The sequence below is a fragment of the Antedon mediterranea genome, chromosome 3 (assembly GCF_964355755.1).
Source record: "Antedon mediterranea chromosome 3, ecAntMedi1.1, whole genome shotgun sequence".
NCBI lineage: Eukaryota > Metazoa > Echinodermata > Crinoidea > Comatulida > Antedonidae > Antedon > Antedon mediterranea.
In genome coordinates, this window is record NC_092672.1 from 6936491 (window position 1) to 6950743 (window position 14253).

General features: G+C 31.7%; 2 protein-coding genes across 2 annotated transcripts; both read right to left on the minus strand.

Moving 5' to 3' along the window:
* Positions 1-1087: 1087 nt before the first annotated feature.
* Positions 1088-3841, minus strand: LOC140043963 (neuronal acetylcholine receptor subunit alpha-9-II-like). Its single transcript, XM_072088447.1, has 5 exons — positions 3787-3841; positions 3388-3551; positions 3106-3150; positions 2717-2823; positions 1088-1802 (listed from the first exon to the last, which is right to left on the minus strand). The coding sequence occupies exons 1-5, from the start codon at positions 3839-3841 to the stop codon at positions 1244-1246; spliced, it is 930 nt and encodes a 309-aa protein (XP_071944548.1). The 3' UTR covers positions 1088-1243.
* Positions 3842-7509: 3668 nt separating this feature from the next.
* LOC140043482 (neuronal acetylcholine receptor subunit alpha-9-II-like) lies at positions 7510-13881 on the minus strand. Its single transcript, XM_072087998.1, has 7 exons — positions 13854-13881; positions 12744-12869; positions 12201-12367; positions 9988-10032; positions 9737-9843; positions 8943-9484; positions 7510-8835 (listed from the first exon to the last, which is right to left on the minus strand). Exons 2-7 carry the CDS (start codon positions 12820-12822, stop codon positions 8636-8638), a joined length of 1140 nt encoding a protein of 379 aa, XP_071944099.1. The 5' UTR covers positions 12823-12869; positions 13854-13881; the 3' UTR covers positions 7510-8635.
* Between the last annotated feature and the right edge of the window lie 372 nt (positions 13882-14253).

Sequence of the window (14253 nt, forward strand, 5' to 3'; positions counted from 1 at the left end):
ATGTTTTCCACTCATGTGAAACGCAATAATTGTATTTAAATTGCTTTGTCATTTGTCTTGTCAAACATATAATACCTTTACCAACCACATTTGTTTGTCGGTTCATAATAATGATGATAGTGATGGCGATGGCGATGGTGATGATGATAGTGATGGCGATGGCGATGGCGATGGTGATGGTGATGGTGATGGCGATGGCGATGACGACCAACCACATTTTTTTGTCGGTTCATGATGATGATGGTGCTGATGGTGATACTGATGGCGATGACGACCAACCACATTTTTTTGTCGGTTCATGGTGATGATGGTGATACTGATGGCGATGACGACCAACCACATTTTTTTGTCGGTTCATGATGATGATGGTGATGATGGTGATAGTGATGGCGATGACGACCAACCACATTTGTTTGTCGGTTCATGATGATGATGGTGATGATTATGGTGATGGTGATGGCGATGGCGATGGCGATGACGACCAACCACATTTCTTTGTCGATTCATGATGATGATGGTGATGATTATGGTGATGGTGATGGTGATGGCGATGGCGATGACGACCAACCACATTTCTTTGTCGATTCATGATGATGATGGTGATGATTATGGTGATGGTGATGGCGATGGCGATGACGACCAACCACATTTGTTTGTCGGTTCATGATGATGATGGTGATGATTATGGTGATGGTGATGGCGATGGCGATGGCGATGGCGATGACGACCAACCACATTTCTTTGTCGATTCATGATGATGATGGTGATGATTATGGTGATGGTGATGGCGATGGCGATGACGACCAACCACATTTGTTTGTCGGTTCATGATGATGATGGTGATGATTATGGTGATGGTGATGGCGATGACGATGGCGATGACGACCAACCACATTTGTTTTGTCGGTTCATGATGGTGATGGTGATGATTGTGCTGATGGTGATGGCGATGCCGATGGCGATGACGACCAACCACATTTGTTTGTCGGTTCATGATGATGATGGTGATGATTGTGGTGATGGCGATGGCGATGACGACCAACCACATTTGTTTGTCGGTTCATGATGATGATGGTGATGATTATGGTGATGGTGATGGCGATGACAATGGCGATGATGACCAACCACATTTGTTTGTCGGTTTGTGATGATGATGGCAATGACGATGGCGATGACGATGACGATGATAAAATACTGTACTTAGTGTAATTTGACTTGAGCCTCATCTTATACACCTTAGCATTTAGGTATGGAATACAGTATAATTACCAATTTGTGGAATTTGATCGCCGACGGGTGGTAATGACAGGAAGATTAACTGGTTAAAAACAATCACCGCAAGCACCACAGTTATCCCATACGATATTCTTTCTCCAGGCTCAGGTACAAGGAACATAAGACAGATGAGAAAAGAACACATATAGTAAGGAATCAAATAGAATGTCTTTTGAAATTCATGTCGTCGTTGCAAATGTATCCAAAACTGCAAAGATGAATAAGAACTGAACGAATAATTGTTAACTGTTCGTGCTTCCTTAACGCCCATAAGTTTCCAAATTCCATTCTCAACAAATTGCTGGTTTTGATCAAAACTATTTGCAATTGGATAAAAGTCAAGTTTGTTTATATCATGTGTCCAAGAGATAAATTCTAATACGCATGTTTGTTCGTCTTTCGGATAGTATTTGATGTTTATATGACAAAATGTTTTAAATAGGGATATGCTGTAAAGCCTCACGCTGCCGTTGTAACATACAGAAACAGGAACGTCTGACATGAAATATTTGTGATCTCTGTCTGTGCTGAAAAAAGAAACAGATTAACATGAATGTATTGATACTACCGATAATGTCAAATAAAAATGCAATCAATGAGGTTTATTGGATCACCTTTATTTGAATGCCGAAATAACACATGCAGTGTATTATATATCAAATGTAGTATATTGCCTGAAAATGTGCTATTACAACCACTAAATGTACTAGTATTTTTATCAATTATTCTATTTAATGAATTTTCATTCATTATTTTCTCGTGTCACTACAGTATATTCAAACGTTAACCAAATGAAAATAGCAAACAATTATTATGGATTTCAGGTAACTTGTTATAAATGTGCTACTATATGTATTGTTTATTGTAGAAATAAAATCAAATCAAAACAGAGATTATGGATGCATATCAACACTAAAACTTAAATCATGGACCTATAAAGTTATTATAATATTCTTCTTTATTGTATCAAACAAAACAATTTCAATACAAAAGGTCAAGGTATAGCCGAAGCTAATCAAGCTTGGTACCTTTTATCTTAACTAACTTAAGCTACGAAATTAACAAATAAATAACAGAACTTAAAAGAAAATGAAAATTTGATAACGTCAAAAACAAAACAAAAAATTTTGAATAATAAATAAATAACATAACATAAAGTGCTGTATGTACTGTATTGTAATAAACAAAACGATATCAGTTCAATAGATAATATTTGATGAATGAATGAATTATAAGTCCATGCTTAAATTAACTATTTTAATGACCTGGAAATAAACTGTATTTCATTTCTTATTTAATGTCGTTTTATTTTTATTTTTCACACTTATTTCTTCCCGCCAAAAAAATCCTTATTTTTTTGTTTTTAAATTAAAAATGTATTATTACTGTTGTTATTGTTGTTGCTACATTTATTATGTTAATGTTAACAACCTTTACTTACTTCTGTAAAAGGACAATATCAGGTATCCATATTTTGTCCTGCTTCATTTGTATGCATTCAATGCCAGTATCTGTGATGTTCCAAGAGATAAATTCGTCTTGCCATTCCTGTGTTGGAACAATATGATTGTATACAATTTTGATTTATAACAATAGTTTTTACCGTAAGGCTGTAAATGTGGGGGAATAACCTGTGTCTTACAGTCTAACTGAGCTGAATTGCACACAGGTGAGGACGACAGACACTAAATTTCTTCTTGCCTAAGGGTCCCTTTGTGTAGAGTGCTGCCACCAAACGGCGCTCATTTGTCGGTCCACAATAATATATTATCATTTCTATCTTCTCCGTTATCTACCAAAGACATGTTAATGATTAAAATAAAAGCTTACCAAAGTAATCCAGCCCGATATGTCAAGTATTTGCAAGGCGTCGTCCTATAAAAAACAAACAGTAGCTTAAATTAGATATTAACATTTATGCTGATAGTATGACATACATCTAGAATTATATAAACATATTTGCAGACTTTTCATGGTTTGTACAATAAACATGTTTTACTTGAAATAAAATAATAGTTTTAATATTATAAGCACATTCTGTTGAAAATCTGTTGCATATATTTGTTGTGTCAAACTTTATTTTATCTTTTTAGAAATAAATAGTGTACTTACTAGTTTAATAACTTGAGTTAATACAAAGCTAGATGTAATATTTGTAGTTGTGTTCGTATCTAATACTGGACGAGTTGTAGGTGGGCTAAGATACGAATCTGATATAGCTTGCACAAGATAAGCCTTTATACTTGGATTCACATATTCTACTGTCTCGGCACTTACTGAAAGTCAGATATTATCCGAAAAAATATTACTTTTTAACATTATTATCTAATTGTAATTCCATCATCTTTGTGAAAGATACGAATAAAGCATTCACACTTACAATTGGCTAAACGCATCAAACTATTTTATGTTAATTGTAAATGATTAGTGATACTATAGAAAAGTAACGTGTTTGGTATTTCCTAGCCTTTGTGGATAAAATCCATATCGATATGAATTATTATAACTCACCAACACTTGTTATAACAGTTATAAGAAGAATTGGTAGAATGTGCATAGAATCCATAATCAATCGTTGCATACCGTTGCTGACTTCAAACAAGCATATACCCTTAACATAACAATGATATTTCAAAATTAATTTTATTTAATGAAAATTGTATATAGTAGTAGAGATCAACTTCAACATGGGACGACTAACTCTCCAACAACCTAGCAACCAGTAGGCCTACTAGTCTTTATTGATCATAAGATTACAACACAATGGTTTTTGACAATATTTTGTATTGAATCATGGATTATTCATTTCATCACTTCTTAAAATGCACTACAACAATTATGTTCACTTGAAGTAGTCTTTAAAACAGTGTAGTAATAATGCTCCTGGTACCTACTATACAACCGATTAAGTAGAAAGTACAGCTTCTGTTGTATCTAAGATATTTGAAACATTGTTAATCAATTATTTTGGAGATACCCTTAAGTCAGGGGATCACCAGTTTGCTTTTAAAAGTCAACACTCAACGGATACTTGTATCTTTGTTTTTAAGCAGATAGTGGATTACTATAATAGGAATGGGAGCCCCGTATTTACTTGTTTTCTCGACGCGAGTAAAGCGTTCGACCGAGTCAATCACTGGTCACTGTACAGGCAATTAATTATGAGAGAAACAAACATTATTGCTATTAGACTTCTAAAATCTTGGTATGAGAATCAACGATTTTTTGTTAGATGGGGTAACTCTATGTCTTCAGGTTAATTTAAAGTTACCAATGGCGTTAGACAGGGTGGTGTTATGTCTCCTCTGCTATATAGTGTTTACATTGACAATTTAAACAGTATGCTTAGTGATTGTAATTTTGGCTGTGAGCTCAATAATACAAAGTTCAACAACTTAAGTTATGCAGATGACATGGTGTTACTTGCGCCCTCTTTAGATGCCCTCCAAAAGATGGTTAACATATGTGAGGATTTTGCTAATAACTTTGATGTATTATATAATTCAAAAAAAATCAATTTGCATGTGTTTTTGCCCTAGAAAAAGAAAACTGAATTGTAATTATTTTACTGTTCTATGTGGTAAAGAACTAAATTACGTTCAATCCACTACCTACCTTGGTTGTGTTATCAGCAATGATACTATAGGGACGAACTGGATATTAAAAGGCAATATCGATCATTATGTATTAGAGGTAACTCTCTTTGTAGAAAATTTAGTAAATGCTCAACAGATGTTAAGATTACTTTGTTTAAATCATACTGTATTAGTATGTATTGTGCGGCCTTATGGTGCGATTTTAATGTAAAAACTATATGAAGTCATTACAGGTCTGTTATAATAACGCACTTAGAAAGATTTTAAGACGCTCAAGGAGCTGTAGTGCTAGTGCTATGTTTGTTGATAACCATGTTCCCTCCTTCTATGAGTACATTCGGAAATCAATTTTTTGTTTCAAAACAAAAATTGAAAAAGCTGTAATACTTTAATTACATGTGTTTTTTCTCGTATTCCTAAAGATTCAAAGTTGCATAGAAAATGGATAGAACTTTTGTATATATTATAATCTCATGTATACTTTTACGTGTGTTAACTAGTATGGCCATAATAATGTGTTGTTTTGTAAACTATAGTAATCAATAATATAATAATGTCTACAGTCTACATCCAATAAATCCCAAAACATAATCCACATGTATTTTAAGAGGCACTATATGCCAACAAATAATTATTAGTCCTCTCTCCATGACGGTTGTCACATAATGCTTTGTATTATTTTTTATTGTATTTATATGTTTCATATGGACAGTTTGTCTGAAATAAAGTTGAATTGAAAATAGTAGAGTAAAGTTTATCTATTTTATTTAACAAGATAAATATATATAAATAAATAAATGTTATCTTCATAATGAACAAATCTAGATAATTTAGACATAATAATATAATATAATACTAATCAGACATGTTTTCTAATAATATACTATCAGGCTCATTAACTCATTATTTTATCTATTTCAACAAGGTTTCATCTTTGACCTAACGCCTGTTTGTTCTAGAAATGCTTTCGTAAGTATGTGTATAGTCAATAAACAACTACAGTATTCATTAATTACATCTATAATATATCTCTTTAATATCTTTCAACTTCAACCTCCATGGGATAACTTACAGTTAATATTGAAAATTAAAGCCGTTTAATTACTGTAAACAATCCTACGGACTAAAATAATAATTTAACATCATTTACTAATTAATCTAGAGATTTTTTTTTGTTTTGCCAATCTTTAAATGCACAGGTGTGATGGACAACTAGTGAATATACCAAAACAAAATGCTAATCTATATCAAGTTTGGATCTCACTTGGACGCCACGCGACGTTGCTGGACTAGAACAATTCTGGGAATAACACTTAGGCCCTAAATAAGTTTCTGTCATTTGATTTGACGATTGTGGGTCACATTTTGTTTAAGACCATTACTTTAGAAAAAAATTTGAAAAAAAACCCCATTTAAACTAGCTTTAGGTCGTTTGTATGATTTTGGGAACTCTCAAGACATGTAATGGAATTTGATCAGTTTCAATATTGCCTGTCGAAGTTTCAAATGGTATCGCTGCATATTCATATTATTCGCTTTAGCCTAGCTTGGCCTAGGTGTGTTTATAAAATCCAAATAATTATAATGTTTAATATATTATAAAAAAAACCTATATATTTACAAATAAAAATAAACTGTTTTCATAATGAATCAAATGTAGGCCTAGGCATACTTTTATTCAGTCTAATTAAAATGACAGGAATCTATTGATATGTTATATAAAACAAAAAATTAATGTTTAAAAAAACGAAAATAGAATTTAATTTTTAGCAACTAGTGGCAACTACAAAATAAACAAATTACCTTTCAAAAAACAAATCGATTTGTGACTCCTCTTCTATAACTACTGTACGTTTTTTTTAAAGCTCCAGGAAGTGTGTATCATGAACCAGGAGGAGAGTAAGAATACATTTTGTAGCTACTGTACCTCTTTCATGTAATACAGATTATCTTATCTTTGAAGTCAACAAATCTAGATAATTGCTAACTTGTATTTGCTAATGCCACTTAATCTTTAAACAACAGACAAGTGTATATCTCGTAACCACAGTAACCCCAAGTCTTTGATGAAAACAAGATACTAATCATTATCAACGTTCAAATTGTTATCACGTCCTGTTAAAAATTATACTATACGACGTTCCGAAATAATTTGCCTACAGATGACAGATTTTTTATATTTTAGTCAGTATTTGGATTTAAACAATTTAATAGCGGTTTGTAGTGGAAATTAGTGAAGGTGTTAATATAAATAAAGGCACCTAAATTAGTGATTTAAAAAAATTAAAACTGTAATCTACATAAAGATGTATTGTCCACCAAAAAAAAAAAAAAAGATTAATAAAAAAAAAGACCTTGATTAGGCCATTTCGCAGTTTAATCACTTCTGTAGAAACAATGTTTTCACTTATAAAATACAAATTAGACGGTTAAATGCAACCAAAATTACCGCTTTTTTCAAGAAAAATATTTTAAGTGAATAACTATTATGTGAAATTAAAATGGCATAATCAACAAAAATATACAACATTTATATCTAATCATCGATTTTCAGATTGAAACAAATTGAACAAATTGGAACATCAGCGTATTAATAAATATTTATTGAAAAAAAAACTTTCTAACTGAAAAATCCACTGTTTAAAAGTATAAAATATACACCTTCTTCATTGCTTTTACTTTTTTTTTGCTTGTTTTGCTTCCACTGAAATTGCTTTCCCGCGATTTTCCACTTTTATTGAACCCCTCCCAACAAACGTGCTCATCAAGAGAAGCATTATTTCGCAATCTGCATTACAACACCGTTGAGACGCGCCCCTCTGGGCCGTTCAATCAATAATTCAAGGTCCATCATTGGTATGACATATTTTGATTGTGAACCAATATGGATTGTATTGATAATTTTCAATTCCAACGTATTATGGTGCCCAACTGCGGCATGATTGTGTTACTATATAACTGTATTTATGATTGACAATTCTAGGCAAATATATTCAAAAAGTTTGCTTTAAGGTGTCTACGTAATCTCTAGTTCAGTTACTTAGAAAACCAAACAGTGCAATCAGTTTCCTTATACTAGATAGAATTGAAACTCAATCGGATTTGAACAACATAAAAAATCACTTGCTTATATAGGTCATCTACATAAGTAAAATATCAGAATGCTAAGGCTGTCATACATTTTTTCGTTTACACATGACTTTATAGACTTGATAAGTGATAATTATTATTAGGCATATTATCAGTTTAATAAATACCAGTGTTTAAATGTTTCTGCACCAGAAAATAATGTATGCGTCTCTCAAATACCCGTTCAATTTGTCTTTCTTGTCGTCTTTAAGTAAAAACCAATCTCCTCTTGGCAATATGGGGTACTTTAGTTTGTAAGTATAAATTCTTTTTTTTAAACTGACACCATTTAATATTAATTATGATTGGTCAATTATAGTTAATCAATGAATTAAATAATTACGATTGAATTTTAAAATTGGTTATATAGGCCTATAATGGAAATCATGCAATTGCTTGTTTATACAGTTGAGCCTATTAGCATTCCTCGTGGGTATTTACCTGGATTTAAAACACATAATTTTATTTAAATAAATATAAATACAATACAATTTAGCTACGGAGTTTGATTTACATATTTATCATAGAAAATAAAATACAACAATTTTAATTATACAGTACAAAAATGTAGCTGTTGTTTTGACTAAGTAAATAACTGAAGAAAATAGAAATACAAAATAATAAACATCTTAAGCTTATATAAATATTCCATTAAATACACCAACAGTAACAATTGACACGCAACACATGACTCCGTCAAGAAAACCATTCAATCCACGACCTTCCCACTCTTTTCTTTCGTTTGTGAAATTATGCTCCGCAAAAACACGTGTTTTTATTCCATCTAAGATGAGACACACCGTGCTTAACCCGATGACTGCTAAAAAATACTTTCCTGTATAACAAGAAAAATACATTATTAGAAATGATGATTACAATTAAGGTGGTCATTTATTTATAATCTATAAATTTGAGTACATAAATAAAATAATAATAAACTACCTATTTCAGGAATGTTGTCTCCAACTGGAGGTAGAGACAAGACGATTAACTGACTGAAGACAATCTGCGCAAGTAACACGGTTATTCCATAAGACACTCTTTCTCCAGATTCGTACGGTATGAGAAACATTACACTCATGAGAAATGAGCAAAAATAATATGGAATAAGATAAAAATGTTTTTGAAATTCGTTCCTTCGTTGTAAAGTGATCGAATATTGTAATGATGCATATGTACTAGACGAATAACGATGCACAGTTCCATTTCCTTGAACACCGTTTTCAGGCAACTTCCAAATTTCATTCTCAACAAATTCATTCTTTTGATCAACATCAGTTGGAATCGGAATAAAGACAAGTTTGCTGACATCATAAGTCCAAGAGATAAATTCCAATACACACGTTTGACGGTCATTAGGATAATTCGTGATATCAATATGACAAAATGTTTGAAGTATAGCTACACTGGAAAGCCTCGCGCTGCCGTTGTAACATACTTTTACAGGAACACTTTGCATAAAATACGTGTGATCTTTATCTATACTGATTTATTAAAAAAAAAAATATTACAATGTTTATTTGATCATAATTAATACTTTTATTTTGACTATGATATTTTGTTTTCCTTTATTTTTAACTGTATAATGTAGTATTGTAATAACACTATAATCTAATGTTAATAGATTAATTACCACTAGTATAGAAAAAAACGAAACGTAACCATAATATTCTAAAATATATATTTTCGTCCCCAAAAACGTTCCCTATTGAGTGAAAAAATATTAAATTACATACTTGTGTAGTAGTACAATATCGGGTACCCAAATTGTATCCTGTGGTACTTTTAGACATTCAACGCCCGTTTCAGCTAGGTTCCATGAGATAAATTCGTCTTGCCACTCCTATGTTTGCAGAAACAAATTACTATGGGTATTACTTTGTATTATTTAGGATATGCATAGTATTATGGAACATATCATGATGCTTGAAAACAACATATATGTGATTTCTGCAACGATAAAACCAACAAAAACGAAAAAACTTACCATAGTAATCCAGCCCGACAGTTCAAGGATTTGCTTTACATCGTCCTACAATAAATACACATTAACAAGAATATATATATTATATAAAAACAAGGCCATACAGATGGCTGCAGTCTCGTGCTCATTAGTGTTTACCGACCGACCGACCAACCTACCATCTGACCGAAATTACTGAACATGTTTAAAAATGTTGAAATGTTTTAAAACATTTATATTTTTTTAATTTACACGTGCGTAGCCTGTCACTTTTGACGTGCTCGTATAACGTAATTTCGAGTTGAAAAGTAAGTCAAGAAAACAGAAATCGGGCAAAAAGAGTGCGCAATAACATTTAACGCGCAGTGCGCGCGCAAAAATCTGCGCACTCATGGCAATTTTGTAAACGCTTAAAATTGCCTGAAACGTACTCTTATTTCATCGAAAATAAATTGTGAAAATTCTAAGCGCGCGTACGCATTCGTTACATGCGCTACGCACGTAATTGTATTGCCATATGATGAGTTATGCCCTGAAATTTATGAGTACCAAATTTTATTTAATTGTGATTTATGGTTGTGAAGATATGATTACAAACGTGATTTCGTTAAATCGTGCGTAGACCGCGTAATTTTTTATTGCGCACCGTGAAAACATAACCACATCGATTCCTGGCCATAAGGAATATACTGTGAAAAATTGACTTAGCTAGATTAAACTGATATCAAGATAAGGTCAGAAAGCGATAAAACGCATAGTGATACCGGACCGACAGACAGACCGACAGACCGACCGACATAGTGAACTATAGAGTCGCGTCCACGCGACTAAAAATGAGAAAAATATACTCATGTAAATATCGTACATGTTTAGGCTACTGAATTTAGCTTATGATTGGGACAAAATTGTAGGCAAATATTTTTCAGTTTTAAATTAATGTATATGTTGTCCTGATCAAGTACAACACATCAACCCTCCGTCATCCACCGCCTTCATATGCAAATGAGCATAAATATGCAAATTAGCTATAAAATCCATATTTTCACGATATCTTCTAAACTAAAAATCCATTTATTACAATGTTTGTGGCAAACCCTATTCTTTCAACCCAATGAACACATTGAATGCATTTCCAGCGATCACACACCATGTATAACAGGTTCCACTCTTAAAGTAATAATCCATTTATTACAATAGTTGTGAAAACCCTATGTTTTCATACCCAATGAACACATTGCAAGCATTTCCAGCGATCACATACCATGTATAACAGGTTCCACACTTAAAGTAATAATCCATTTATTACAATAGTTGTGACAAACCCTATGTTTTCATACCCAATGAACACATTGAAAGCATTATCAGCCAGGTGAAAGGCAATTTAAGTCACAGTGGAGTGATTTTTGTTTAAACAAGAAATTATCAATAGATTCTAGATAATATCGAATAATTGTCATAAAATGGGAGCATAACGGGTTGTCTACAGACCGTTAAACCATTACTGTTGAGTTAATTGAATTGAAGCATATGTCTACTTTCCTTCGGTTTTGTAATGCCGGCTCGTTCCATTTATATCACAACTCTAATTGTTTCTTTTAAATACAAATGTCACACTATAAAAATACTCCGGTGTTATCAGACTAGAACGTATCTTATTATGTTTTATGAACTTATTTTGATCAGGCAATTCACTTTACAACAACAGTTGAATAGTGAGGATTAATAGATAATAATTTTGAAAAGCAAACTTAAAGACTGCTTTCATAAATCATGTCGAAATAATTAACCGAAGAAAATAGGCGACAACGAAATTATAGTACGTTACCAAACAATGATTGAATTAAAAATCGAAAGAAGTCACATGCTCGAAACGATTTGGAACAAAACAATATATCTGAATGAAAATAGTTGCTACATTGAAACTTTACAAAAGTTGTGCTAATTAGTTTGTGTTATTGCTTACACTTTTAAGAGTTTTCTGTAATTAAAAAATGGAAATCTACCCTACATTTGAACAATTGATTTACCATAACTAGGCCTATACTGTTTATATCAAAACTATATTCTGTCGTTGTTATTAAACATTCTAGTAAAAACATATTGAATTGCGCAAAAGCTAATACTAAATTATTTCTTAAAAATAATCTTATTTATCAATGTAAGAAAATTTCTGTAAAATGTAAGCATCAAGAATTACAAATTAAAAAAAACTTTGTGTGTTTTTTGTATGTACTTACCAGTTGAATGACTTGTGTCAATACAAACGTAGAGTCTATCATAGTGGTAGTATTCTCGTTTGCTACTGGGCGGGTTGTTCGAGCTTTAGGGTACGAGTCAACAAGCTCTTCCAACAGCATTGCCTTTATACTCGGATTCACGTCCATGTGCATCGTCTCGCCATTTACTATCATTATTAAGACACATTATTTCAAGATTAAAAAACATTGCCAACAAAAATGATGTCAGTAAAAATCTAAGTTAGAACAAAAAAATATGTTCGGAGTTTGTGGATTCGTTAATCTAAACTTTAAACATCGTAAATATACAGTACCAGCTGTTAATGATGGAAAGCATACTAAAATAACAAAATATAGTTGTTTATTATTATAATGTGTGATATGTTAAGGTATGATATTGATCAAAGACAAAAAAACATTTATTTAGATTAGTCGTATGGCCAATTGTAAAACCTATTACTAACTGTATTGTAAATAACTACCGTATTAAACGTATAATGCAGTAAACTAACATTGGTATAATATACGGTTTTAAAAACTTACTAGTATTTTGTAAAAGTGCCACTATAAGTAGAAACGGTATGACTGTTTGCAAAGACGTCACAATCAGTCTATGAAACATGGTTTTTTGGTTAGGTGTTTTTTCCGAAACTTCTCAATGAATAAGGTCTAAAAATGAAGATTTACACACCAAAAAAAAGAGTTGATTATTAACCCTAGGCCTACTATATAATAGGGGGCTTGACTAACTCAGAGTAACAATCTAGCTTTTAATTTGACTACCAACAACAAGAAATTAGGCTTAACATTACTACTGTATACCTGTGTTAAATTAAATCTAATGAACCTAAATAATGAATGCTGCTCCAAACTGTTACGTCTAAACAGGCAATATCTGTATAATAAATAAAGTGATTATGAATCTATAAACGAATATATATTTCATAAGAATAAAATGTAGTCGACAATCAGATAAATCTACAACACCATTATCTCAATGAAGTATTGCAATTCGACATGTATGTTTTAAAAATGAAACTTAACCCGTAGGAAGCTTATGATGTTTACGATACAGAAAATACAGAACAATTTTAGGCCTAACTAAATACTAGATAGATTATTTAAAGTATGTGTAACGTTTATTGAATTACTATGGTACATTCAATTACAATATAACCGTTTAACCGTTAAATTAGGTCAAAAAACGTAGTAGTTTTTTGCTTTAAATCAGTTGTTTCAGGTAAATAATAATAAGTGAATAGGCCTAACTATAATGTGATATTAAAATGACATGTTAAAATCATTTTTTTCTATTATATCTTTCTCATTAAATAACATTTTGTTCTCTCGAAATATGATGTTGTTTCCGGAAATGCGTCTGATAAAGTCTTATTTTTGCCGTATAAATTTTAGTTTAATAACATGGTAGTTCAAAACATGACTTTCACAACAACATAACAAATTAGCAAATCTTATTACCTTGTAAATAGGGTGAATATAATTGTCCTGATAGGTAAACAATTAATAAATGAATGTTCTACTTACTAAAATAAAAACAGGTTTTTAATCTGGATTGCTACACTGTTTATAAAAAATGATAATTACTAGTTTATGTAAGGTAAAATCAAACCGAATGATAAGGTGAATGCTTACCAAAAGTTCCAGTTCCTGTTGAGTTCCCACGCTCCTGTGGCGTATTAACCGCAATTCTATGATTCCAATCGGACCATAGCATGTAAAGAAAATATGTCGAATAATAGATTATTATTGGAATTTTCCATAATACACTTATGTTTTATTCTAAATTAGCAGACCGAAAATACACAATAGTGATTTACAACATTTTCAATACAGGCCTATCATGCTAGTCTGTTTATAGATTATTGTGTTAGAATCCAGGTGAACTATACACACAGGAAGCCTCTTTTTGTATAATTTGAATAAACCAGTTCATGCTATTTTTTGTTGTTGCTATTTCAAAGATCACTGTATAGTTATGACCAGGTCGTAACAAATGTATAAGCTGTAAATTTAGTATTTATTGAGAAAAAAA